Raw genomic sequence first — 24,270 nt, forward strand, 5'->3', positions numbered from 1 at the left:
GCCTCTGTGTTTACAGTGGCCTGCTGGAAGCGCACAGTCTGGATATAGGCTGTGCGTCAGAGAGGGTGGGAGAAGACGGAGGAGGAGGAGGGGGGGGGGGGGGGGGGGGGGGGGGGGGGGGGGAGCAGGAGAGAGGGAGCTGCAGCTGTCTGCTCGATATAATGCAATTACGGAGATGTGCGCCACTTAAACTGATTGAAGCTAGAATATTCCCACATTCAGGGCCCCATGAAACCTCCACGGACCGTGGTATCAGAGTGTGGGAACAGCCGTAATTTGGGGACCAGCTTCCCGTTAAACCCGTCAGCTATAGCAGCTGACCTCCTTATAGGCTACTGTATGTGCGTGTGAATGTATAAAAGTCGTGTTGCCTGTACCCTAACGAAAACCTTTTCCTACCCAAGCCACTATCTATTTATCTTCCATTGTGCTTTTGTATTTTTAGGAATTCTGTAATTAAAAGGTCTAAAGTTTGCATATCTCCTGAATATTTTGTATTAGTCTCCATTTCCATCTATTTTGGCTCTGATCCGCGTCTAACATAAGCCTACTCTCATGCAATTTGACATAATAACCCCTGATCTAACCAAAGTAACTCCTGCTTGTAGACATAATTTGTAGGATACATAAATCCAGATTAGATCACTAACTAGGATATAGTAAATCACTTTTGTTGTCAATTATGTAAGCAGATATAATAGGCGTTGAAGGTGGGCATGAATTAATCTACGGTCAGGATGAAATGACATAAAAAGACATCTCCACCTTCTACCTGTATGAGCTGTAACCAAATATATAAAGGTCGCCAGCACGTGTAAAACTGATGCATTTGTCAACCTGTTTCATGTGAATTCAAGTTCTCTACAAGGGCTCCAGGCCATTAGGGGACCCCAAGCTGTCACAAAGGCGACATATACTGTAGCTCAGGCTGACACTGAGTGCGTGTCAGCTCATCAGAAGCAAAAAGAACTGGGTGGCAAGGTGGATGTTCATTTACAACATAGCTTAATATTCTGTAAACGGACAATACACTCATAACATAAATAAGTGCTTTTATTTGTGCAGATTTGAGTAAAAATTATATTTAACTTCAAAGCAAAACAACACTTAAAACAAATTGAATTACTACCAAAAATGTAGCATGACCTTAGCTTACCAAACAAAAGTAGGCACATCCAGATTCATGTCTATTCTGTTTTGTATTGACTAAACTTTTAGATTTTAGACACACCTTGGCACAACACATGCATTTTTTTGTTATCCATTGGAAGCACCAATCTTGACCATAGCCGGCAAGATAGCTGCTCATTTTAAAAATTTCTCAATCCTGAATCATCATCCTGCATAAGGATTAAACCATGCAAACTCAAATGGTGAGAGGATGCACGCTTCATTGCTCCAGTTGACCCGTCTTCCAGGATGACGCCTCTGCTGCGTCAAACTTGGCAGTAGAATCGACAACACCTTCGATGTTTCATCCATGCATTCATATGGTTTGTCATCCCCGTTAAAAGAAGAAATAAACATTTCTTTAAATTCTCTTTATTGTACATAATTGAAAGAAAATGTCTTTTAGTTATTTTGTTGTGTTTAATTTTTCCCTTTCTAAAACTTCAACTTTATGTTGATTATCGTTTTTGCTCACCTCATAATTGCACCTATTTATAATTGAATTTTCTTGATAAAATACATTAAAAAAGAAGCAAACATTTAGCATTGTTTTGCCATAGAGCTGTAGAGCGTTGCTGAACTAGTAATCTATTTTAACAAGATGACAAACCTTTACCCTGACAAGCACAGCCAAGACATACCCTTCATTAGCACAAACTCACAGGATTTAGTGCTCATAGCGTCGCTGGACCTGCTAAATTAGCTGGAAACACGTTAATGTTCTTGCCCCAACACAGAAACAGTTGAAATGTTTACCTAACTTGATTTATTTATTCATTTATTCACAGTATAACTGCTGGGCACCATGAACAGCGAATAAAAGTAGCGGTCAACTGGCTCGGTTAAAATCTACTCTTAATGTTTAGGTAGGATTTGTTCAAGTTAATTTAACCATTTTTGAATATTACATAGTTTTAAACTGACGAAAATGTAAAACATTTTAAAGATTCATATTTGTGACATTTTAAAGTGCATTTTTACTGTGTAGGTGACGTGAGACCTGCCTGTAATCAACTTCCACTCCTTTTCATCCCTTTAAGTCTTTATCTTTAAGCCAGCCCTCTAAACGTTCGGCCCAAACGCCGCTGCTCCTCCCTCGCACTGCTGCTCAACCCATCAGCCCAGGGGCGCCCAGTCCACATCTGTCTGGATCAAATCTGAAGATGGAGAATCCTTAAAATGCACGCATCTGGCTCCACGGCTACGCTGGAGTTCAACTATGCGTTTTCCACTCCGCTGTAGTCAGTCAGGGGCAATGAGATATCCAGGTTCAGTCAAATGGTTTCAGCATGAAGAGAACTGAATGGGCAAATGGTCTCAAAACACATTTAAAATGATGTAACTCAAATAGAAAAAATATACTGTATATATAAGGAAAAACTGTGCAGGAATGTACTCTGTACATTAACCAGAGTAATAAAAAAAAGACTGTGCAGTTACAATAAAAGGTCAACTCAGACACAGAAAAAATAAGTCATAGACAAAAAAACAAACAAAAAATAACAGAATGAGGTTTTGAGTGCACGGTGGGATTTAGTTGTAATCTACAGATCAGTTGGATTAGAGGAACTGGGGGTCTCCCTCTGCCTGTGGGATGGGGGGGGGGGGGGGGATTAATTCCACATTTGTGTATATTTATTTGTGTGAATGTGTGTGTGTGTGTGTGTGTTAGTTTGTTAGAAAGCATATATGGACTAAGAGGGATTTACAAAAACAAACAGCTTAATCATTAATCATCTCCAACCCCCGGCTCATGGACTGCTCCTCTGGCACTTTCTTTCATTGGTGCTGAATATTTGGCTACTGTAGGCATGTCTGCATGTAAAATCTGGTGAATGCACACCACATCCACATTTTGCATGGGAATGCTTTATTTTATGGTCTCATGGAGCCTTTTTACCCATTAGGTTAGGGGTCTACAGGTTGAGGTTCAAAGATGTAGAACCCTGATGTATTTTATGTATCAATGACGAGTGCTGAGACAGACTTTGTGTTTGCTGTGGCGTGACCCACTGAGCTCTACAGAACCTTCTAGAGAAAGCTCGGCGTGGTTTTGTTTATATTTTTTCTATGAAATGAAGAGTTTGACTTTTAATTGCGGCTTTTTGGCGACTACTATTGTCTCCTTTTCCTTTCAATGTCTATAGACACTACAGACACGTTCTTAAAGCGTTATGGATTGCAAAGCGCACTTGGTCCTACCGTGCCCTCTGTGCTTTTCGGCAGTCCTGCTTTTAGAACTTTTCAATCTGCTTTTGTAAGTATAGCCGCAATTAATGATCTGAAAAACTGAAAAAGTTTGGCGTATACAGGGAGAAGGAAACTAGATAACTTTCTTTGCGCAATCTCTCTACGTTGTCCTCTCTTGTGCCGTTTTCTCTTTAGAGCACCTCACATACTTGCATGATTTAAGGGACTGAAAAACCCCTGGAAGAAGACTAGTTTTATGTAACCACTTCTGTGTGGACTGGGGCCCAATTTTGTAAGCATTGCCCTACTGAAAGAGCCAATGATGATGCATTTTCAGTTTTCTTATTAGATTTCTATTTTGAATGTCCTGTTATGTCAAAAGCATCATGATGCGGTGCGCTATAACGAGATCCTCAGGATTTAATTATTTATCTGACTGTAGAGATCGTGAGCGTTTAGGCGAGGGGATATTTTCCTGACTCATGAAGATCGATCCACATATGCAGAGTTGATTTACATGTTCTCTTGTTATAAAGAGTGGCGAAAAAAAAAATTGCCAATTCGTTCATTTGGTATTCACTTGATTTTAATCCCACATGAAAGCCAAGGTTTATAGTAAGGATGAATCTGAATAAACTGGTCTGAGCGGGTCGTGTTAAATTTTGAATTAATCGACTGTCACGTCCATCTGGGTGGCTTCATCTCTTTTCTTGTCTTGCACTGTAAAAAGGGAACTCAAACTAAGTACAATTTTCTTGAAATCTGTGTATTTTTCCTTGATTTGAGCAGGTAAATAAGACTATTTGCCAATGGAATAAGATTTTTGCGCTCGAAATAAGAACAATTTATCTACACCGTCTTATTTCAAGTGCAGGATATCTAATTATCTTATTTTAGGGGTAAAAATACTCATCCCATTGGCAAATAGTCTTATTTAGCTGCTCAAATCAAAGAAAATACACTAATTTCAAGAAAATTGCACTTACTTTTAGGTCCTTTTTGCAGTGTGGCCTGTTCAAACTTAACACGACAGCTATAACATCACCGAACACTTACAACAGCTGTTTCCCCAAATACTCTTCCAGGTACATGGAGCTTTGTGGCTGCGGCCTACGCTCTGAAGCAGAGCGTTTTCCTAAAGACCTCCTGAATTGTTTTATAGGTCCAATTGTGACTTGGAAATGAAGCATGTTTCCGTCTTTGGAGTCCGAATCAGAATCTTCCCGTGTTTCCTCCAGAGGGCAGTGTGATCAAATCCAGCCTCAGATGTAGTTCTTTGCTACTATTCTCACTTGGGGAGGCAGAATATTCAGTTTTTTAAAAAAAAAAAAAACAATTTATGACTCAGTGAACTAAAGCTTTTTGCTGTGACCTCTTGTTAGAAAAATCTGCTGTAGGCGTAGCAGACAACAGCCGTGTATAGACGGGTTCTATTAAATGTGGTACAAGCTCGACGCAGAAAACATATCTGAATGGCATTAAAAGTCCCACACAGCTGCAGAAACAATAGCTACGCTCCCTCCATACGTACATTCCTCATAGCCCTCTCTCTCTCTCTCACACCCACATGCTCTCCATTGTTCTGCTCCTTCCTCGTTTCACGTCGGGATGTTGGGATCATACTTTTTTTTTTTCCAGGCCTACATCCCGGCCCGAATCACAGACATGCACATATGCCTGGGGCATGTGCCGAATAGTTTCCCTGGAAGAGCTTCAGGAAGCAGCGAAGAATTCCCCCATCGCCCGCTGCTCACGTGACCGAAGGAAAGAGCTTGTGGAAGTAACAGTTTGTGACTTTTTATCCTCCTCCTGTCTCAGCCGGGCAAGGGTGGGGAGGGAGCAAGAGCCGCCTGGGTCAGGTGGTGCCATGAAGCTTGTGGAGGGAGGAGGAGGGAGCGCGTCTTCCAGTGAAGACATGTTAGAGGCAGGAATGCTCCCGCAATAAGTCATGAGCGCCGGTGTGAGGAAGACTTGCAGGAATATGGATGAGGTGGATGCTACGGTAGTTATGGATGCATCTGGACAGGGTGGAGGTGAAGAAAGGGCAGGACCTTCAGGGAGCGATATGGATCGCGCAGACAGCGCAAGCTCAGCGGAAAGTGCCCAGGGGGAGGATGCTGGCGGACCACCCGCACAGCCTGTGAGTTTAACCTTCGCTGACAGGGCGGACAGCATGAGGGACAGTGCAGAGAGTGCTGACCCCATCCGCGGGGAGGTCAGCGGAGACGGCGTGGATCCTCCACTTCGCAGGAGTGGGGAGCTGGAAGGTACAGTGGACGGCATGGATCGGGGCGCCAAGGGCGGCGGCAATGATGGCGAGAGCGACGGCGATGGCACAAACGAGGGAACCTGCCTGGAGGCCATGACACCTGACGGTCAGGACTACTACCTCAGGCTGGGTTACACGCCTCAAAGACGCTCCGCCCTACGCCTGTCGCGTATCATCGCCCGGCAGCAGCTGTTGCGCCGACTGGCACAAGGTATGGAGAGAGAGAGAGAGAGAAAGGGAGAGGGAGAGAGAGAGAGAGAGAGAGATGTGAGAAAGTCCCAGTAAGTGCTTTAGTGGCCAAATTGAATTTGATTAACTAGGATGAAAGGGAGAAAGCTTGTTTTTTAATCAGTTAAGTTGTTGCTTTTGATCAGTTGTTCAAACGCAGGAAGCAAGCTTCTGATTGCAGCCTCTTTATGTTAGAGTGTCTCCTCCTGTGTTTTTTTTAATTTTTGGTCAATATTTGACGTATATCACAGCAGTTTTCAACACATCAAGTGTCTATCGCCATATGGACAGCCTCACTGCTTTCATGCTTCGCATTTTAACACCTAAGAAGTTCCGGTGCGTAATCAGCTCCGACCGGACTGAAGTGGACCGAGGAAGCCACTTCTGCACGGAATAGGTTTTTTTTTTAATAAACCCGAAATAAGTCCAAACCAACCCCGAAGGGTCGGAGTGTTGTTGTTTTTCTCTGTGTTTCAGCTACCTAACTGGTTACTTCCTCTACTTCCTGTCACATGACACAGCTTTCCCCGAGAAATAAACACCACATCCAACGGTAAAACGGGGAGACCGTTCTCCGGCCGTTAATTGTCTGCTTTGATTAGAAGGTGTTTCTGGCTAACTTTAATAATCTCTGTTCAGTCCACTCCCCTCTGATGATGTATGAATGTCAGAAGAAGAAACGTGTCAAGAATGTCGATAGAGTAGCGTGTTTCTGCTTGTGCAGAGAGATGGTATGACTTTGTTAGCTTCCACTCCCTACTTCTTGCACTAATACGCCCTTTTTAACCTTAACCTTTTTCAACGTGGATAAATACTCCCCTAACGCAGAGTCTGTGAGATGGGGACAGCCTTAAATTAAAGACCATAATGCCTAATGACCTAACAGTGCTGTTAAGATACAGGTCAAACCAGATATTTACACATCCAGAATCACACTGATATTAAATCAAAGCTTTCCTGTTTTAGGCCAGCTAGGATTACATTATGTTTCACACATTTCCTTAGTGTTTGGCAGAGTTGCATATTCTGGGTCTCCTATTATGAGCTTATCAGAATAGTTTGCTCTAATTTTGGAAAATGTCTTCTGACAGAATCGATGTAACTAGGTCAGGCTTTTTCAGGCCTGCCCACAAATCTTTGACGGAACTGAGATGAGGGCTTTTTGATGTCCACTCAAAGTGTTGACTTTTTCGTCCCTGGGACACTTGCTTCAATTTTTCCACCTTTCGTACTGATATGATCTACTTTGGGAAGTGCATCAGTCCGTCCTGCATTGAATTATCCCGTATGACACAATGCTGCTGTACTTTAAAGTCAGAATGTTGTTCTTAGATTATTAAGCTTTCCAATTCTTTCCTCCATACTCATTGTAATCCAGCTTTCTAATTTGTTTTTAGAGAAAAAAAGTTCTTTTAAGTGGCCTTTTACCTGTATTGAAACAAGATTTAATTCACTCTTGATAGAAGCGCTTTATTGCCAGCTTCCCCCTGCACCTTTACAAGGTTCTTCTGGTCTTAGGTTTATACACACATTCTGCACCAAAAGTCACTCTCCTTCCTGGACAACGTGATGGCTGGACATTCCTAAGGTGTTTATACTTGCATATAATTGTTTGAACTGATGAATGTGGCGCATTCTTGCAACTGAAAAAGATAGCCAGGGATCAACCAGAATTGAGGAGGCCCACCTTGCACTTCCTGACATCTTTGCTTATTTCTTTTAATTTCCCAACGAGGTTGCACAAGGAAGCAGCGTGTCCAAGGTGTTGCCTTAAAAAAGCATCTCAGCTGGGCTTCCGGTTTACACAGATGTTGTGATCAGAAGCCATTTAAATAAAACTGTTTTATTGAGAAGTAATCGTAGGGAATGTAAACTTCTGAATTTCAAGAAAGTAATCAGAAATGAAATCATAACTGACCCTGGAACAGGAAAAGTTCAGCCTAGCTTTATGTAGCGCACAGTTGGCAAACGTTTAGATTTAACTACAATATAGCTGGTTATACAGGCAGGATGTTTTCATCCACACCTTTAAGTATGCACATGTTGGGATTAAAAAGTTAGAGTAAACCTTTTTAAATAAAAGCTTAATTTTGCGTTAAGTGTAGATAAGACATAATGCAGTGATTTGGAGGTTTTTGAAAACATTTGTTTGATACAAAATTGCAACAACAACAGGAGTTTTTGTCTTCCAGTACATTCTCTCTGAGCATCCCTGTCTGGTTTTCAACTGGACGTGTTGCTTTTGGAAGGATCTTGACCTTTAAGGTTTGGTCAGGATTCCTGCTTAACATACTATAGAATTTAATCTGCGCCAAGAGACTCGCAGGTTAACCTTAAATGCTAGTTTGGCACTTTTTTCACAAACTGGTTTGGGATTTGTTATCCTAAAACAGGGAAGACCTAATGTTTAAAAATATTTCTGAGCTGGCATATTTTATTCAATGATATGTATGCCATTGAAACCCTGGAGGTTTGCAATACTTTTAAAAAAAATGATATGAGTGTATCTCTTTGCCATTTTCTTGATTACTATATAATTTCAAAGCTTAATTTTCTTGCTGTGGTGAAAAGAATATTTGATTCTGCTAATCAAAAAGGTCGCACAACTTGAAGAGCCCAAAGACATGTTTTTCTATTTAACCCTTCATTAAAGCAACAATTTGGATTTTATCATTTATACGTCCCACTTCCTTGCATGGCAGCCATTATGGTTGTTCAGGTTTCTAGTGTGTTCTTGTTAGATTAAAGAGTATCAATTGCTGCAGGTTATTTCCCTCCTTCCCCTTTTCATGCCTTTGTAGATTTAGCTGATTCATAGCCCATGCTTTTGGGTTTAAATATATTTATTAAATGTTACCAAATTGTTCCTTCTGACTTGACGCAAAATCAGCATTTTGGAATGGCCCAGCCAGTGTCCCGGCCCCGAATCTGATAGAGAATTTGTGGAGGCAGGGAGCTAATTATTTGGGTGGTGGCAAGATGCTCATCATCAAAGATAAATCATCAAAGCACCAGTGGAAATATGCAAAAGGCTGCTCAGCAGTTATGAGAAGTGTTGGCTTAGCATTAAGGCCAATAAAGATGTGTCTATATCTTATTTAGAAGACAAGATAGGCTTTATTGATCTCACAGTGGAGAAATTCACTTGTCACACATCGGCTTAATAAACAAAGAAGGTGCCAAAAGGAGTAAAAGGTGCATAAGGTATATAGAGTGTGTCCACATATATACAGAGTATCAAAAAATAAAAAAATACAATAAAAATACAAAGGAAATAAAGCATAGATTTAAGATGACTTATGTACATTTAGTTGACGTATATACAAATGGATTGACGTTGAACATTAAAGTGGTACCAGGTAAGAACAACAGTGAGGTAGTGAGATAACTATACAGCTCAAGTCACTTATTTAACAGGATTATTTAACCAAATTATGTCACAGGTTATTGCGCAGGGTATTAAATAGAAGGGTATACTGAAGTCATTCCCAAGAAAAGTAAATGAAAACAGATAAATTATCTTTTTCCAAACTGATGCTCCTTTTACATTAATTCAGTTTTTTTTTATTAGAGATGCTTGTTTCTTTTGTGAATATATCAACAACCTGTGTCATGTCGTTGTGGTCCTGGACTGTACTAAACTGTGTGTTTGTGTTGTGTTCAAGGGTCTGAAGTTGTGCAGGTACAACTTGTTTGAGCATAGATGTGTTCTGTTCTGTGATGAGTTCTTGTCTCTAATGATTTGATTGGCCGTTCTACTGACAGTAGTACAATTGATCTCCAGTAGACCTGGAAAGGTACCACTGGGAAAATGTTGTTTATTTACCTGCCTTCAGGTAAACAGGTTGAAATATTTCTAAGTCTGGTGTTTACCGGACACATTTGAACTGTCTCCCATCTTTGCACATCTTCAATTGTTACTTTGCTTGTTCGATCATTCGTTCTTGCCCGTTTGCTCCTGCAGTTTTCGACTATTAGAGAACGTTCTGCTATCTAGCGATAGTCTTTACCAAAACACAACTTGACCCCTTTAATCCAAGAGTTTCTTCTTCGTTGTTTTTAACCTTTACCGGCTAGTTTATATCTTCATTTAGGTTTTGAATACAGGACAACCTATAAGAGCATTACTGGATGTCCAATTTGACAATTTCATGGGTTTCCTGTGCAGTCAGGAAATGAATAAATGCGTAAGCTGTGACAGGTACAAACAGAGCCTTTCATGCCACCCTGCCCTGAGGACATGGATAATCAGACTGAATAGGAATGCTGTGCTGGAACACTTTTCTTTGACACCCTCTGCTGGACAAAAGGCTGCATTTCCAAACCTTCAGCTTGATGACCTTCAGTCATCTTTTTTTTCCCTTCTCTCATTTAAATTCAGCCGGCGAACAGCCGCTGTGACTCTGGTACTTTTGGTTATTATGGCCATCCCCTAACATTGCATTTGCATGTGTGTTGTATCTGTGGTCTGGCATCCTCGTGCTTGAGGAGGCTCTGTGTCTGAACCTGCGCTGATTTCATGCGAGTATCGATTCGGGTTTTTACAGTGCATTCCTGAGGGCGTGGCATCAAAGCAGATGTAGCTCATGAGACTGGACAGACATATTCAATTTTATCCCTCCCCCCCCCCCATCCCTCTCTTCCTGTCTCATCACTCCTCCACTGTCTTCTTCAGTCCTTTTTTTATTGACCTTTAGTCACAAAGGACTAAGTGCTTTAGCGTATGTGGGAATACGGCTGCTCTCCAGGCTGCCTGTGTTTGTAGTCTTTGACTTCTCTGCCTCCTTTGTCAGTTCTCGTTGTAAAGTTTCATCAAAATCTTCATGAACGTATTGAACAATTCACATATGTCGTTTCGTAAACAGTTACAGTTACAAATTTCAGTTCAGCTCAGGAACTTCCTGCTCCAGTCGCTGTTCTTAGCTGACATGGCTGGTCTGGATTCATGGGAAATTAATAGCAGGAAATGATGTCATCCAAGCCTCTTTGGAGTCCCTGAGACCAAGGGGACCCAGTAGAAGGTGGAAATATCACAGAAAACAAAACGTTAGCGGCAGTGGAAGAGAGCAGGAAATATAAAGCAGAGGAAATGACTACGCTTGAGAGGGCATTAGGTTTGTTTTATGTAACACCGCCGGCACCCTTGTCATGTAAGCAATTGCCCCCCCCACACCCTCTCTGTCCCATACTTGGATGCCCAAATTGATATGCTTCCACACAAACTCACAGAGCCTTGTACACATACCATCCACCGGCCCTGTTGGCTGTTGTTCTGGTCGCTTCCTCCCTGCTGTCACATAGTCATCTGCAGGACTGCAGGGACATGAAAAAGATCAAGGGGGGTCGGGGTGTGGGGGTGGATTCGGATTAGCCCTTGCTACCTGGTGCATTGTTGTGCTTTGCAGCCGATGTCAAACATGTGTACTAATTAATCTCTGGATTATTTTCTGCATAGCTGAATAGTGGGAGGGGGGGTTGTTCCCACACCGATGGGAACCTGGTCTTTTGTCTTTCGCTACAGTGATGAAAGTGTAGTTGGCAATTACGCACGCACAAACACTGTAATGAAGCATGTAATTTGGACTTTTTCAAAATTGGCTTTGTAATAACATGCGATCATTCTTTTTTTTTTTTCAAATTGTTTCATATGGGAAATCTGGAAAATAATTCAGAATTAATTGCCGTAAGAGGGTAATCTGGGGCACTACTGGACATACACCCATACTGGGGTACAAATACTGTAAATAAAGTTTTGTTTCTTATTTTCTGTGCACCAAACAAAGAAAACTAGTTGACACATTAAATAAAAGGGACCAAAACATTTGAAAAGAAAAACAAAGTCCCTTTTACAGTTAAAACAGACGTCTGGGGAGACAAGGATTGGACAGATTATTATAATTACATGCATTCATCATTTAGTCCGTCCTTATACCTTTGTGTTTTAAATCCAAGAGTTTTTTTTGTTGAAATGTGATACAGAATGAATATTTTATTGGAGCTCAGAGGATGTGTAAAATTAGTAAAATGGGTCCCTGCAATGCCAGCTGGTGTTACGGCAAACAAAAATCTTGACTTGTTATATGGAAACAAACAAAAGTACACTTTTTTTCTTTTCACTGAATATACACTTCACGGAACACAATAAATTCTTAACCAAATAAAACATTTTCAAAATAAATGTTTTAAAGTAAATAATAGAAAAATAAACATACAACCATATTTGGAACATGAGCTTTTAGCCGTCAGGAGCGAGTGACGTCATATCTCCATGTCTGGGGACGGATCCTGGCTTCGATATCAGATAAAGTGTTCGAGTTAGATCTGCTGAGGTTAAGATTGCATGCAGGGAAAATATAAAATGATCAGAAGTTCAATCAGCTTTTTAAAGGTTATAACATCCATCCATCCGTCGTCTAAACTCACTTATCCAAGCAGGGTCCTGCGGGCTGGTGCCTATCTCCAGCGGTCATATGGCGAGAGGCGGGGTACGCCCTGGACAGGTTGCCAGTCCGTCACAGTAAATGTTATAACAATGGATCTCTTTCGCCTACCATTAATTAGATAAGATACAGTAGAAACTTTTCATCATGTTGCAGATGGCTCAGACCTGTAAGCAGTCAGTAACATTGCTGCCACCCAGTGACACACAACGGCAGGCAGGGGGCATGCCCAGCGACACAAGTCTGTTGTTCCTTATGCTTTATAGAAACAGGATCTGAGGAACTGTTTTCAAGCTAAATCTAGCTTTAAACTTAAAAAAAACAAAAACACAGAAGTTCAAACTTGGGATTTTGGGGTACCAATAAAGGATACCCATGCCTCTAGTCCGTCTCCTCCTTTGTGTTTCCACTGCTTTATTTATTAATATTTGAATATTTGAATCCCACTACTCTCCACTAAGGAGCATCTCAACTCTGCACACTAGTTTTGCTTCGTATAAAAACTTAGTTTTAGAATGCTCTGCATTGAGCCACGGTCAATGAGAAGGGAAGTCGTCTTGCAATCAAAAAGTTGTGGGTTCAGTTCCAGCTTCCTTCCAGTTTCCACATCAGAAGTGGCAAGGTACTAAACCCCAAGTTGCCTCCAGACCTGTGTATTGATGTTTGAATGTCTTTTTCATTTACTTTTTCAAAGTAAACTTTGACTTGTGATGCATGACGTCTGCAGTGACAAAGTAGACTTTTTAGAGGATACCAAACCCAGTGAGTCATTGGCCTTGTTTAGCTTACGCGTGACAAGTCATACATTTAAAATATATATAAAAAAAATACACAATTTTAATTTCTAAAGTCTTTTGGTGGATTGTAATTTAAACATCTTGGGCAAGAATTGCTTATGCATCTGTAACCTATTTTCAGGATTTGAAGCCACAAGTTTATGTTAAAAATCTAAAACAGAAGGTCCAACTCCCTTTCCTTTTAAAATTTTGTGGGAAAACATTGAGGATTTCCTGCCCCCTGTCCTCGTTTTGCCTCTCGGTTTGGATTTGCGACGTTTAACCTGGTTTTTGGATAAAAAAAAAAAAAAAAAAAATGTAACCAATCTCACAGCGAGCAAATAAACAAGTGGCGTGGTATGTCGTCTCCCCTGCGGCTTTCCCACAAGGTCCGTCCATCTCGGCTCCCCACCCCAGCCGTCTGTCTCATCCCCTTTCTTTTTTTTTTTTTTTTTTTGCATTCTCTGACTCGCCGAGGGCAACATCTGTGCCGTTTTAAATGTACATGCCCGTGTGTCCAGACTAATGGATGTGTCTGGGTGGATTCTCGCTCACGCTGTGTGGGTGGCGTGTCACAAAGTAGCCAAGGTCAGAGTCTCCTTGACGTCCAGTTGGCCGGTGGGCTTGGCCGACATGTGAAGTTAGCATCCAGCGACTGATGGCTTGCAACCTAGAGGGTCCGGCCTATGGCAACGTCAGCTGAAATGAGTCATTTCCTGCATGGATGCAAGGAAGAAGTGGACTCTCTTGTAGGGGCTTGAGTGGGAGAGTGGGGATTGGGACGTTTCCGTCGATGGAAGAAAGAATGTGTGCGAGGGAGTGTTTTTTTTGTTTTGCAGAAAAATTGTGAAGGAGAGACGATAGGAGAACCCAGAAGCAAGAAAAATATAGATTGAGCGTCGAAGTAAGGGTTTAAAGAAGGGGGGCGTTTCGCTACGTGAAGGAACCTAAAGATAAAAAGGGAAGGAAACGACAACAAGATGACTTGCAGGAGAGGTTTTTGCAACGTAACCGAAAAGAAGAAGGAAAAGGTCAGGGCGGTTTTATAAATAGAGAGACACTGTGTCTGTGTGCAATCTAACAGAAAAGAAAGTTGAGAGAGGAGGTTGAGTAGAAAATTAGAGGGAAGGCAAAACCTGCACGGAGCAGGCTGGAAAAGGGGGGGGGGGGGGGGGCAGAACTGTAAACACATGGGGTGGAGATCAGACGAGGAAGAAAGCACCGAGCTGCCGCTGCTGTTTGATGGAAAGCTGTGCGACACTGCAGATGGATGTTCACTGGGATGGAGATGAAACCTCGGCTGGAGCAAAGCAAACATAGGAGCTCGCCGCACCCCTCGCCATGAGGGCTTCCAGTAAGTTTCTTTGATTGCAAAACGGAGTTTCGCCCCGTCGGATCTTTTCTTTCTCCCTACTTTCAGGGAGCTCGTGTAAGTGTGTATGTTTTCTCCCAACCTTTGGTCCGTGTGTGATTTAGAGAGAAGAGTTATCCAAAGAATGCTGGAAGAGGGATGTAATTGCTAGATTGTGGTGACAGTGTCATTTCCTCTGACCGTTCTCATCTCTGATGGTGAGGGAAGGAGGTTTTTTTTTTTTTTTTTTATTCCCCCGCTGAACTTTGTCAACACCTCTAAACCAGTGAGTAAGCGTGAATGAGTGGGAACCTGACTGAGCAACATATTATTTATAGTAACCAATTTCGTTTTGGACATCTCTAAGCTTTTATTTCTCTTTTAGATTTATCCTGAAACAGTCTCTCCAGGCTGTACTGTGAAATCTTCATTCCTATCCCGTGAATTAAGGCGCTAAAGCGTTCTTGCGAGTGTACTTCTACGCTTCCTGTTGGAATTGTATCCCATCCATGGCACCGGTTTCTTTCGGATTACTTTGTCAGCACAAGGAGCCGCTTTAATAAGTGTCGGCTCATAAAGAGAACGTATATAAACACGCCCAGATCTCTCCGCTGCCAGTTAAGCAGCGTGTATGATACATATGCCAGCGAAAAAAAAAAAACAAACCCCGTAAAACAAAAGCCTATAAAGATGTTTCATGCTTGCTAGGGCAGCTAGGGGCCTAAAAGGTTTCGGTGCAATGTGCTGATCCTGTTACATTCAGCCCAAAAACAGCTAAACCCGCTCAGAGCTTTTTTCTGCATGGATGTGTTACATCGATGATGTTAAACTGCGTTAGCAGCAGATTTAAGAAATAAATGCCTCTCTATCGGCAGATTCCCTGCCTTCCCAGTCTCATCATTCCACTGATTTCCCGGAGGAAGAACACGTCCCTGAAATGCTCCTTCTTTCAAGTCAAAACAAAATTTCCTTCAGGCACAAGTACAGTGCAATGTCTCTGGCTTGATTTCTGTTTGTTTATCAAATGCTTTTCACGTCGGGCTTTTGAGTTCAGAGCTGGTGTACATGGTGTCTTTTCACGTTTTCACATTGTGTCCCATTACAACCACAAATTTCCACGCATTGTATCAGGGTCTTATGTGGCAGACCAGCACATCGTTGTGAAGTGGAAAATGATACAAGCTTTTCAATTATATCTAATTTGCCCCCCTTGACTCTGATACCCCAAATAAAATCTTGTCCAATCAGCTTCCTGCAGAAGTCACATAATTGGTAGACTGTGAGTAATTTTATCTCAGTATACCAAAATGGTGCTCTGGGCAGATGAGACCTCCAAAAAAAAAAAAAAAAAGAGCTTTTTGACCTATTTTGAAAATGCTGTGTGTGGATACCAACACTGCAGATCAACCTGAACGGAGCAGCCAAATTGCGGAGCGTGGGTGTGGTAGCGCCGTGCCTTTCTTTAGCAGGAAATCGGAAGCTGGTCGCAGTTGTCGTGGAGACTGACCGAGCTAAACACAGAGCAATCCTGGAAGAAAAGCTCTGAAAGACTCAAGTTCACCATCTAGCAGGACAAGGACCGAAAACATACAGACAAGTCCAGATTTAAATTTGATTGACAATATGTGGTAAGGCTTCAAAACCGATGCCCGTAGACTCTCTCCATCCAGTCTGAGTTTGAGCTGATTTGCAAAGTAGAAGGGGGGAAAGAAAATATCACTGTTGATGTGAAAAGGTGGTGAACACATTCAATTGTAATTGAAGCAAACCGTATTTTCAGCCCTCCTGATTAATGACTCACGGGGGGATGAATATCAATGCTTTCCACGCTTTTCCTCTCATTTTTTTGTTAAATAAATTTAAAACATACATCAGTTTCCTTCCACAAATATACGGTTCTTTGTTTTGGTGCATCACATAAAATTCATTTAAACAAAAAAGTGTGAGGGATGTTAATGCTCTTACAAACCACTGTAAGGGTGATGGAAATAATCTCTATCACACATCTTTCCGCTGTTTTCTTTGTGTCTTATAGAGATTGAGGCGAAGGAGGCTTGTGATTGGCTGCGAGCAGCGGGGTTTCCACAGTATGCCCAGCTCTATGAAGGTAACTCAAAACTGCGGCGGCCACAGTGCAGCTGCTTTGTTTCAGGCAGAAAAAATCCCTCCTCCAGATATCTCCTTTTGCTTTATCGGCTTCTTTGGTTATTTTCCTCTCTTGGTTTTCCATCATTTGTGACTCTTTCTCTCTTCCTGTCCCTCAAACTTCTCATCCCCATCTTCTGTGCCGATGCGTTCTATTTCCAGGCTTCAGCTCCTCTCCAGAGGGAGGGGTCATGGGAAAGGCCTTGTTATCACTGCTGGAACTCTCATAGCTCCTCTTTCTCCCTCATTTCTCCCTGTTCTTATGCTTACCAACAATTTTCTCTCAACTCCCCCCCCCCCACCAACACCAAAACCTGTCGTTTCTTACTTTTATTCTACTTGCGTTGCCTCTCTCCTTATAAGTCCTTCTTGTGTATTTTCGTCTGATCTTGCAAACCTGCAGGCTTTTTCTCATGTGATCATCATTGGGTCTTGTGGGGTAAAAGCACAAACACAAAATGACTCAAGTTATCAAAGAAGAGGATTTTTAAACACAATAATTTGTCTTTATTAAGACGACACACACACACAGCGTCCTTAAAAAAAGAATCCAGAAAAGGTCAGTTTAAGCTGTTGATGGTGCAGAGAAGTCTTGCTGGAAATCACCAAAAATAAACAACTCGAATCAATTTTCCATTGTGTTGACATTAAAGTTTTAAAGGGTTTGGAGACATGCGTGTGTTTGTTGCACTTCAGAAGCATTTGGCAGGCGCTAACTGTGGCGACGGCAGCTGTGGCAGACTTCACAAACTTCACTGAGAACACTGCCGTCTGTCAGCCGTCGTCTAATAAGTCTTTTTCCCCTCTTCTCTTTGTTTGCTCTCTCTGTCTGTTGTTTCCTAGATTCCCAGTTTCCCATCAATATTTCCGCGGTGAAAAGGGACCACGACTTTTTGGACCGGGATCTGGTCGAACCTCTGTGCCGGTAAGGATGACTTTCCCCCCCTGTAAATTCCTCCCCGGGTCATCCTTCCTGGTGTGCAGACTTTTGCTTGCGGCCTGCTGCTTACTGCGACCCATTAGTTGCCTGACCCCTACCCTTAATGAAGTCCCCATCCACGCCCCCCCTCTGAGACTCCCAGGCTTTGATCCGGTCACCTCCCATCTCTCTCTGCCAGGCTCTGATCTCCTATTCAAAGAGGAGAGACCCTCGGGGGGGGGGCAACATGTAGAGAGGTGGGTGATGGGGGGGCTGAGAGAGGGATTGCCAGAGTGCTCCTTTAAATGAATATGAGATATCTTCCACATCCTTCTGATCTTGCTTTGTCACATTACCCAGCTTCTCCTGCATATTTACATGTTAATTTTTTTTTTCCGCTGCTGCCTCTCCATCCCCCTTGAACTGCAGTAACTTGCAAAAAGTATTATTGCCCCTTGAACTAGTACAACTCAAAGGTGCTTAAATGGCATTGTACGTGGCACTCAAGCTGGTGCATAATTGTGAAGTGGATTGAAAATAATACGTGCTTTTGCGTTATTGTATTATTGTATAAGTGAGCAGCCTCGTGAACATTGTACAGTCCAGAGTCAAATTCCTCGTATGCGTACGCATACCTGGCAAATAAAGGTGATTCTGAAAATCAAAGGGTATGTCTCTACCAGCGTGGCACGTCCAGAACAGTCAGACTGCACGGAGAACGTCTGTGAACAGTAATTTTCAGACAGTGCCACAAATTCTGATTGATCTTTTGCATGGCCTTTGAGCAGGCCTGCTCTTGGATTAACAATGTTTAGGGTTGCTGTCTTCCTGGATGTTAAACCTCTGTCACAGTCCAAGATGGACCAGATTCCTTGTCTCAGTTGAAGAAACACATTCCCACAGCATAATGCTGCCTTCTTCAGGGGGGATGGTGTTTTCAGGGGGATGTACAGTGTTTTTTTTTTTTTTTTTTTTTTTTTTTTTTTCCATTTTTTATATATATTTATTGTTTTCAACAAATTAACAAAACTGCAGGACAGTTATCAAAATACAAAGATATGCAGAACATCGATCAGACTGCAATGACTGGCTTTGAGATCTTCTACAATGACATCATTGTGTTGTTGTTTTTTTAAACATTTTATTTGTGTGTAAGGCAACAAGTTACATTTTGATCTCATCTGACCTTTTTCCACATGTTTTCTGTTTCCACTAAACGACTTGGTGCAAACTTTAAGCACGCTTCCATTAGCCGTGGATCTCGCAGCTCCTCCAGAGGCCCCATGGGCCTTTAGCCTGCTTCCAGGATTAATCCTTTTATCGCCTTTCTTTTCAGTTTATATATATATGTTTATATATATATTGAAGCTGTTGTCGCCATTTTCAGCAATATAAACAATATTAGATATTTAGCCCCAGTTTGCTGTTGGTTTCTACTCTTTCCATTTTCAGATGGTGGACTGAACTCTGTGAGCTGTTTTAAAGTTTTTGATATTGTTTTATCAAAATCCTCCTCTTAACTTCTCCAAATGATATCCCTGATCTCTCTTTAGTGTTCCTTGGTCTACGGATTCTGCCGTTTCACTAATGTTCTCCAGCAAACCTCTGAGGCCTTTGCAGAACGGCTGCATTTATACTGAGGTTATATTACTCCCAGACAGGCTTTTTTTTCTTTCAGTTTCATATTAGATGTTTGATAGCCGTTAATTGCACTAAATGTAATTAAGGGATATTAGAGTAAAGGAAGCTGAATACATGTCCACGCCACACTTTTCAGATTTGTAGCTGTAATACATTTTTGAAAAGCAGCATGATTTTCCTCACACTTCACAATAAAGCATTATTTTATGTTGTCCTTAACTTAAAATCCCCTCAACATGAATTAAGGCCTACAGCTGTAACGTGAAAAAGAATGTGAAAATGTTCAGCAAGTATGATTACTACTTGTTGATTGTGGCAATGGAATTGCAAGGAATTGCGGCATAGGTTATGAAACCCTAAAACCTGTTTTTAATAGTTTATTGTAAAAGAGCTGCAAAAAACCAAAGGGAGTGGAGGGATCATTAGATCTTTTAGGGGTGAGGTGGTGCGAAGGAGAAGGGTCAGGACGGGTAGCACAAGAAGCTGGGAGGAGAGTGGAGGGGAAGTCTTGACTGTGCTTTTTGATGAGATGCTCTCCTCAAAGGTAATGATCACTTTCAGTCAGAGAGGGAGGAGACTCAGAGTAAGAACCCTTCTGTTGAAGACATTGTTAGACGGTGCAATGAGAGATTGACTGCAGGGTCAGAAAAGATTAGAGAGAAAAATGAAAAGGCTTGTCTGACAGTGACTGATCAGACTCTGGGGGAAAACGGGGAAAAAGCAACATTATACTGCACTTTTTACAGTTCAGGAGATCTCCAAGATACAGCAAAAGATCGTGTGTTCAGTAATTCTGTGTATCTGTGCTTGTTGCAGACGCCTAAATACTCTGAACAAGTGTGCATCCATGAAACTCGATGTCAGCCACCCCAAGAAGAAGGTAAGTCTGTGTCTTGTGGGGTTATCTATCCGTATGTATATATGTACAGGAGTTATATTCAGTAAATTAAAATGTGTGTTCGGATTAGGCTCCTTTGTCAGATTAAAAGTATTTGTTGAAATTCACAGTCTTTAAGCAGGTATTCAACGCACTTTTTTATTTAATTTCAGTATTGCATTTTTTTTAATCTAATGCAATTTTCCAAAAATAAATGTTTTCATGAGCTGTAAGCAATAATTAATCATAAGTAACAGAAATGAATGCTTGAAAACATCAATCTTTGTGTCAATCTGTATAATGTGGTTCACTTAGTGAACTGAGTTACTGTAGTACATCAACTTTTTAAATTATATTCTACTGTATTTAATAGATATGAATAACAGTTGATTTTCTTCTGAACATTGTGCTTATTTTTTGGAGAAATTCAGAATGTTTTTGAAGTAAAGGCAAACTAATGAGAGAGAGAGAGAAGGGAAGAAATGCTCATTCTTGATTGCAGCTCAGAGAGATGGCTCTTCATTTCGTCTGGGCTCTCACAGAGCCTCCTTGTTTCCTAATTTCTGATCAAGTATGCACCACGTTTCAGAGCTCGATTGCAAAGCATCCTTTTAGAAGGAGACAACCAGCCCAGCTCTGATTAGGGGTACTTCTGTTGCTCCTGATTATAGCTGCAAGTGTGTTTCCTCTGATTCTGAGTCAGCTGCTGATCCTTAAGTATACTTTTATATTCCTTGTCTTTTAGTTTCTTTCAGTTCCTCTAATTCACTGTGATAAAGACACGCTGGCAAGCGCTGTTGAGATCATGGTGGATGAATAGCTTACAGCATACTTGACAAATAAGAATTTAAAAAGTGTTGTGAAGTTTTTTTTCCACCCCTACTTTACTCTGAGACCCATAAATAAGACCTGGTGCCAGCAATTGCCTTTAGTAGTCATCTAATTAATAGGGTCCTCCTCTCTTTATTTTAATCTCAGTATAGATCCTGCTGTTCTATGAAGGCCTCAGATGTTTGTTGAAGAATATTAGAGAGCAAACAGCACCAGAAGGAAAACAGAAACAGTATGTCACAGTTGCAAACCAACCGAGGCCGTCTGCCTAGACTGACTGGCCGGGCAAGGAGAACATCAATTGGAGAAGTAGCTAATAGGCCTATGGTAACTCTGGAGGAGCTGCAGAGATCTGCATCTCAGCTAGGAGAATTTGTAAACAGGAAAACTCTTATTCCTGTTTGCAGTTTGCCACAAGCCATGCAAGGGACACACGACACTTGTGACAGAAGTGATTAACAGAGCATGCACACCATCAAAGTATAATGAAGGTAGATCGTGGGAGGACGGGGTTTCTTTTCTTCAGCAGGGACAGGAAAGCTGGTCAGAACCGATAGGAAGATATATGGAGCTAAATGCAGGGTAACTCTGAAAGAATTACCTAAAAAAAAAACAAGGAACTACAGAAGAGTTAAAATGGGGGAGGAGGAGTTTCCAGTAATTTGGACCTAAGCATACTGATGTGTTAAAATGGCCCAGTCAAAGTCCAGACTCAAATCCCACTGAAAATGTTTGGCAAAACTTCAAAACCTTGCTGTTATCAGACTTGCTCTCCATCCAATCTGACCGAGCTTGGCTAGTTTCTCAAAGAAGAATGTTTTTTGTCCAGTGTGGATTTTTGAAAGATTTACAACACAGCTTTATTTAAAATGTGAGAGGAGTTTAAATCTTGTATTCTTCCAACTTTAGGCCAAATAACGTAGGTTTGTGCTCAGTTCTGTAGTAATATATGTTAGCAGATGACTTGGCAGTTTAACTTTCTTTTGTACCATCACTGTTGGAAGGAAGTGGGTTTGGTCCACTTCCAGAAAAACTTCAACGCTGCATAAAAAAAAAATCTTATTTAGGAAATTCTCATGATGGATCAATTGTAAAATCTGCCCAATCAGCAAATGTTCTTTTTGATATTACATAAAAAAGTGTTTTGTGAGTTTGGGCGTTTCTTTATCCATTTCCTCTTTCCTTCCACAGAGTGATGATTCTGACGAAGATGATCCATTGGCCATCAGTAAACGATGGACATTTGAGTGGAGCAGCCGGCGCTGGTCTCGCCTGCAGGACTTCCTTCTGGACAGCACCAATGAGAGCGGCCCGACGGGTCCAGGAGAGGGCCTTCGCAGCACAGTGAGCAGCGAGAGCGTCCTGACCGACCTGAGTGAGCAGGAGATCACCGAGATCTCCTCGCTCCACAGCGAAGACTCGGCCTCGGCCATGCCTGACTCTATATCCATGGCGTCCCTGTCTGCGTCCTATCACCCGCCGAGGGAACTCCCGCACTACAACTCCCTGCCGATCAAAAGCAGCCGCCACGGGCAGGGAGGCAGGAGTAAAGCCAAGGAGTTTCTGCGCAAGATGGAGTTGATGCGCACCTGGGGCCCATCGACGAAGAGGAAAAGCTCAAATCGGAGGCCGCCGCTAGTCATCAGTGAGCCGGTGCTACAGGGGGAGGAGCCTCACGCGCTTCAGATGCTTCACTGTACTCCCATCAGCCAATTAGAGCACAGCCCAACACACAGCCACCAAACGGACGGCGCGTCTATCAGCGAAACGCGTAAAGAGCAGATCGCGCTCGACGCGAGTCCCAGCGAAGAGACTGCGGTGCCGGGTGTCCAGGAGCGTGCTTGTACTAAACCGCGCGCTGCCAGCAAGAGAAGCAGCGTGTACCTGGAGGACATGGAGTTGCCCTCCCAGGGTAAGAGGACTGAGGGGCAAAGCCAGTTTGGCAGGAACCAATTTCGCTCCTACGAAAACCTCCTCATTCACGTCCCCAAAGACCACAAGCCGGGCACGTTTCCCAAAGCCCTGTCCATTGAGAGTTTGGCACCTTCCCCGAGTGACCGCAACAATAACCCCCAGTCTCACAACCATATTTCTCCGACTGAGAACGGCCTGGGCGAACCTTTATCCAAACCCGCCTGTCCCGGAGCTCCGAGGGGCAGCAGGGTGAGCGTTTACGACAACGTGCCGGGCTCCCACCTTTACGCGAGCACGGGCGACCTCCTGGACTTTGAGAAGGAGGACAACCTGTTTCCTCACCTGGACGACATCCTCCAGCACGTCAGCGGCCTGCAGCAGATAGTGGACCACTGGAGCCGCAGCGTGCTGCCCGAGGGGGACGCCGGGGAGGGAGAGGAAGAAGGGGAAGGCATGACCACCCCCAGCGAGGGCGAGAGAGATGGCGTCTCCTTAATTGACACCGATTCAACGGGGACCTGCCGGGAGAGGCGGGACTCTGGAGTCGGGGCCTCGCTCACAAGGCCTCGGTAAGCAGCCGAACAGGCATTTAGGAGGTCATAATGTTTCATCACAACATCGGTCATGTTTTTATAGTTTTGGCCTAAACCTTTATGGGCTATAACAACTGTGGACTCACCACAGCATCTACTGAGATCTTGCCGACCCTCCTCACTGGAGCTCAGGATATCTTCTTAACCTTGACACCATAATCAGGCAAATATCTCCATTTGGTGGTAAGACCGCTTCTTGGGGCGAAATATGAGAAATATCCAATCAATTAAACAAGCAAACATTAAAGAATATTCTTTTCAGATATTTAAAACTCTAAAAATATATGTGGGTATGATTTTTTTAGAATGTAACCAGGCATGTTGTAATATTGCGATGTTGTAACGTTACCTGTAGTTTGATTTAGTGCATTTGAGAAATTTGCTAATTGATTTTTATCTGTGGGCACCTCTCAAAACACTCAAGGTCACCTTACAAAGCAAAACAATCTAAACTCAAGTGCAGGACCAAAAACAACACAGACATTACCAAACACACACAAAGGATCAAAGATTTTCAGAGGAAAGAGGATAGGTTGAACATGTTTTCTTTGTTAAGCGGGAGAGTTGGCAGAACTGTTGCCATGCAGCAAGAATGTTCTGGATTCATGACCCTGCATGGATAAGTCTATGGATAAATGATTTTTAGATGAGATTTGTGATTTGAAAGAGACCCTGATTTATGTATTCCACATGGAAAGAAATACCAGAGTTTGAGGAGGCAGGAGTTGCCACTAGACTTTGTGAGAGAAGAAAAATAATCCTCAAGCAGAGGACAAACCTGAGTAAGACGTTTGAACATGAGGAGTAAGGCTGCAAACAGGATGATACAATATCGACGCAACACTCATACGATCTGAGTGCATAAACACCATGTTTTAAGGGGACAGCAGGGCAGGCAAGCGTTATATTTGAATAGAAAGATAGAA

At 42.4% G+C, this 24,270-nt stretch overlaps 1 protein-coding gene across 10 annotated transcripts in view; it reads left to right on the forward strand.

Moving 5' to 3' along the window:
* Positions 1-24,270, forward strand: part of stard13a (StAR-related lipid transfer (START) domain containing 13a) — an 80,012-nt gene that overhangs the window by 43,531 nt on the left and 12,211 nt on the right. For 5 of the 10 annotated variants that reach the window (XM_021324589.2, XM_012878682.3, XM_021324592.2 and 2 more), the window contains 4 exons: positions 16,460-16,531; positions 17,413-17,494; positions 19,946-20,009; positions 22,029-23,320. In XM_021324589.2, the coding sequence (XP_021180264.2) occupies positions 16,460-16,531; positions 17,413-17,494; positions 19,946-20,009; positions 22,029-23,320 (1,510 nt within the window). Of the gene's footprint in view, positions 1-5,622; positions 5,841-12,819; positions 14,428-16,459; positions 16,532-17,412; positions 17,495-19,945; positions 20,010-22,028; positions 23,321-24,270 lie in introns of those variants that run through there. The other 5 variants (XM_021324591.2, XM_021324595.2, XM_036143007.1 and 2 more) reach the window with 4 other exon arrangements.

Source organism: Fundulus heteroclitus, chromosome 11 (genome assembly GCF_011125445.2).
Source record: "Fundulus heteroclitus isolate FHET01 chromosome 11, MU-UCD_Fhet_4.1, whole genome shotgun sequence".
Classification (NCBI taxonomy): domain Eukaryota; kingdom Metazoa; phylum Chordata; class Actinopteri; order Cyprinodontiformes; family Fundulidae; genus Fundulus; species Fundulus heteroclitus.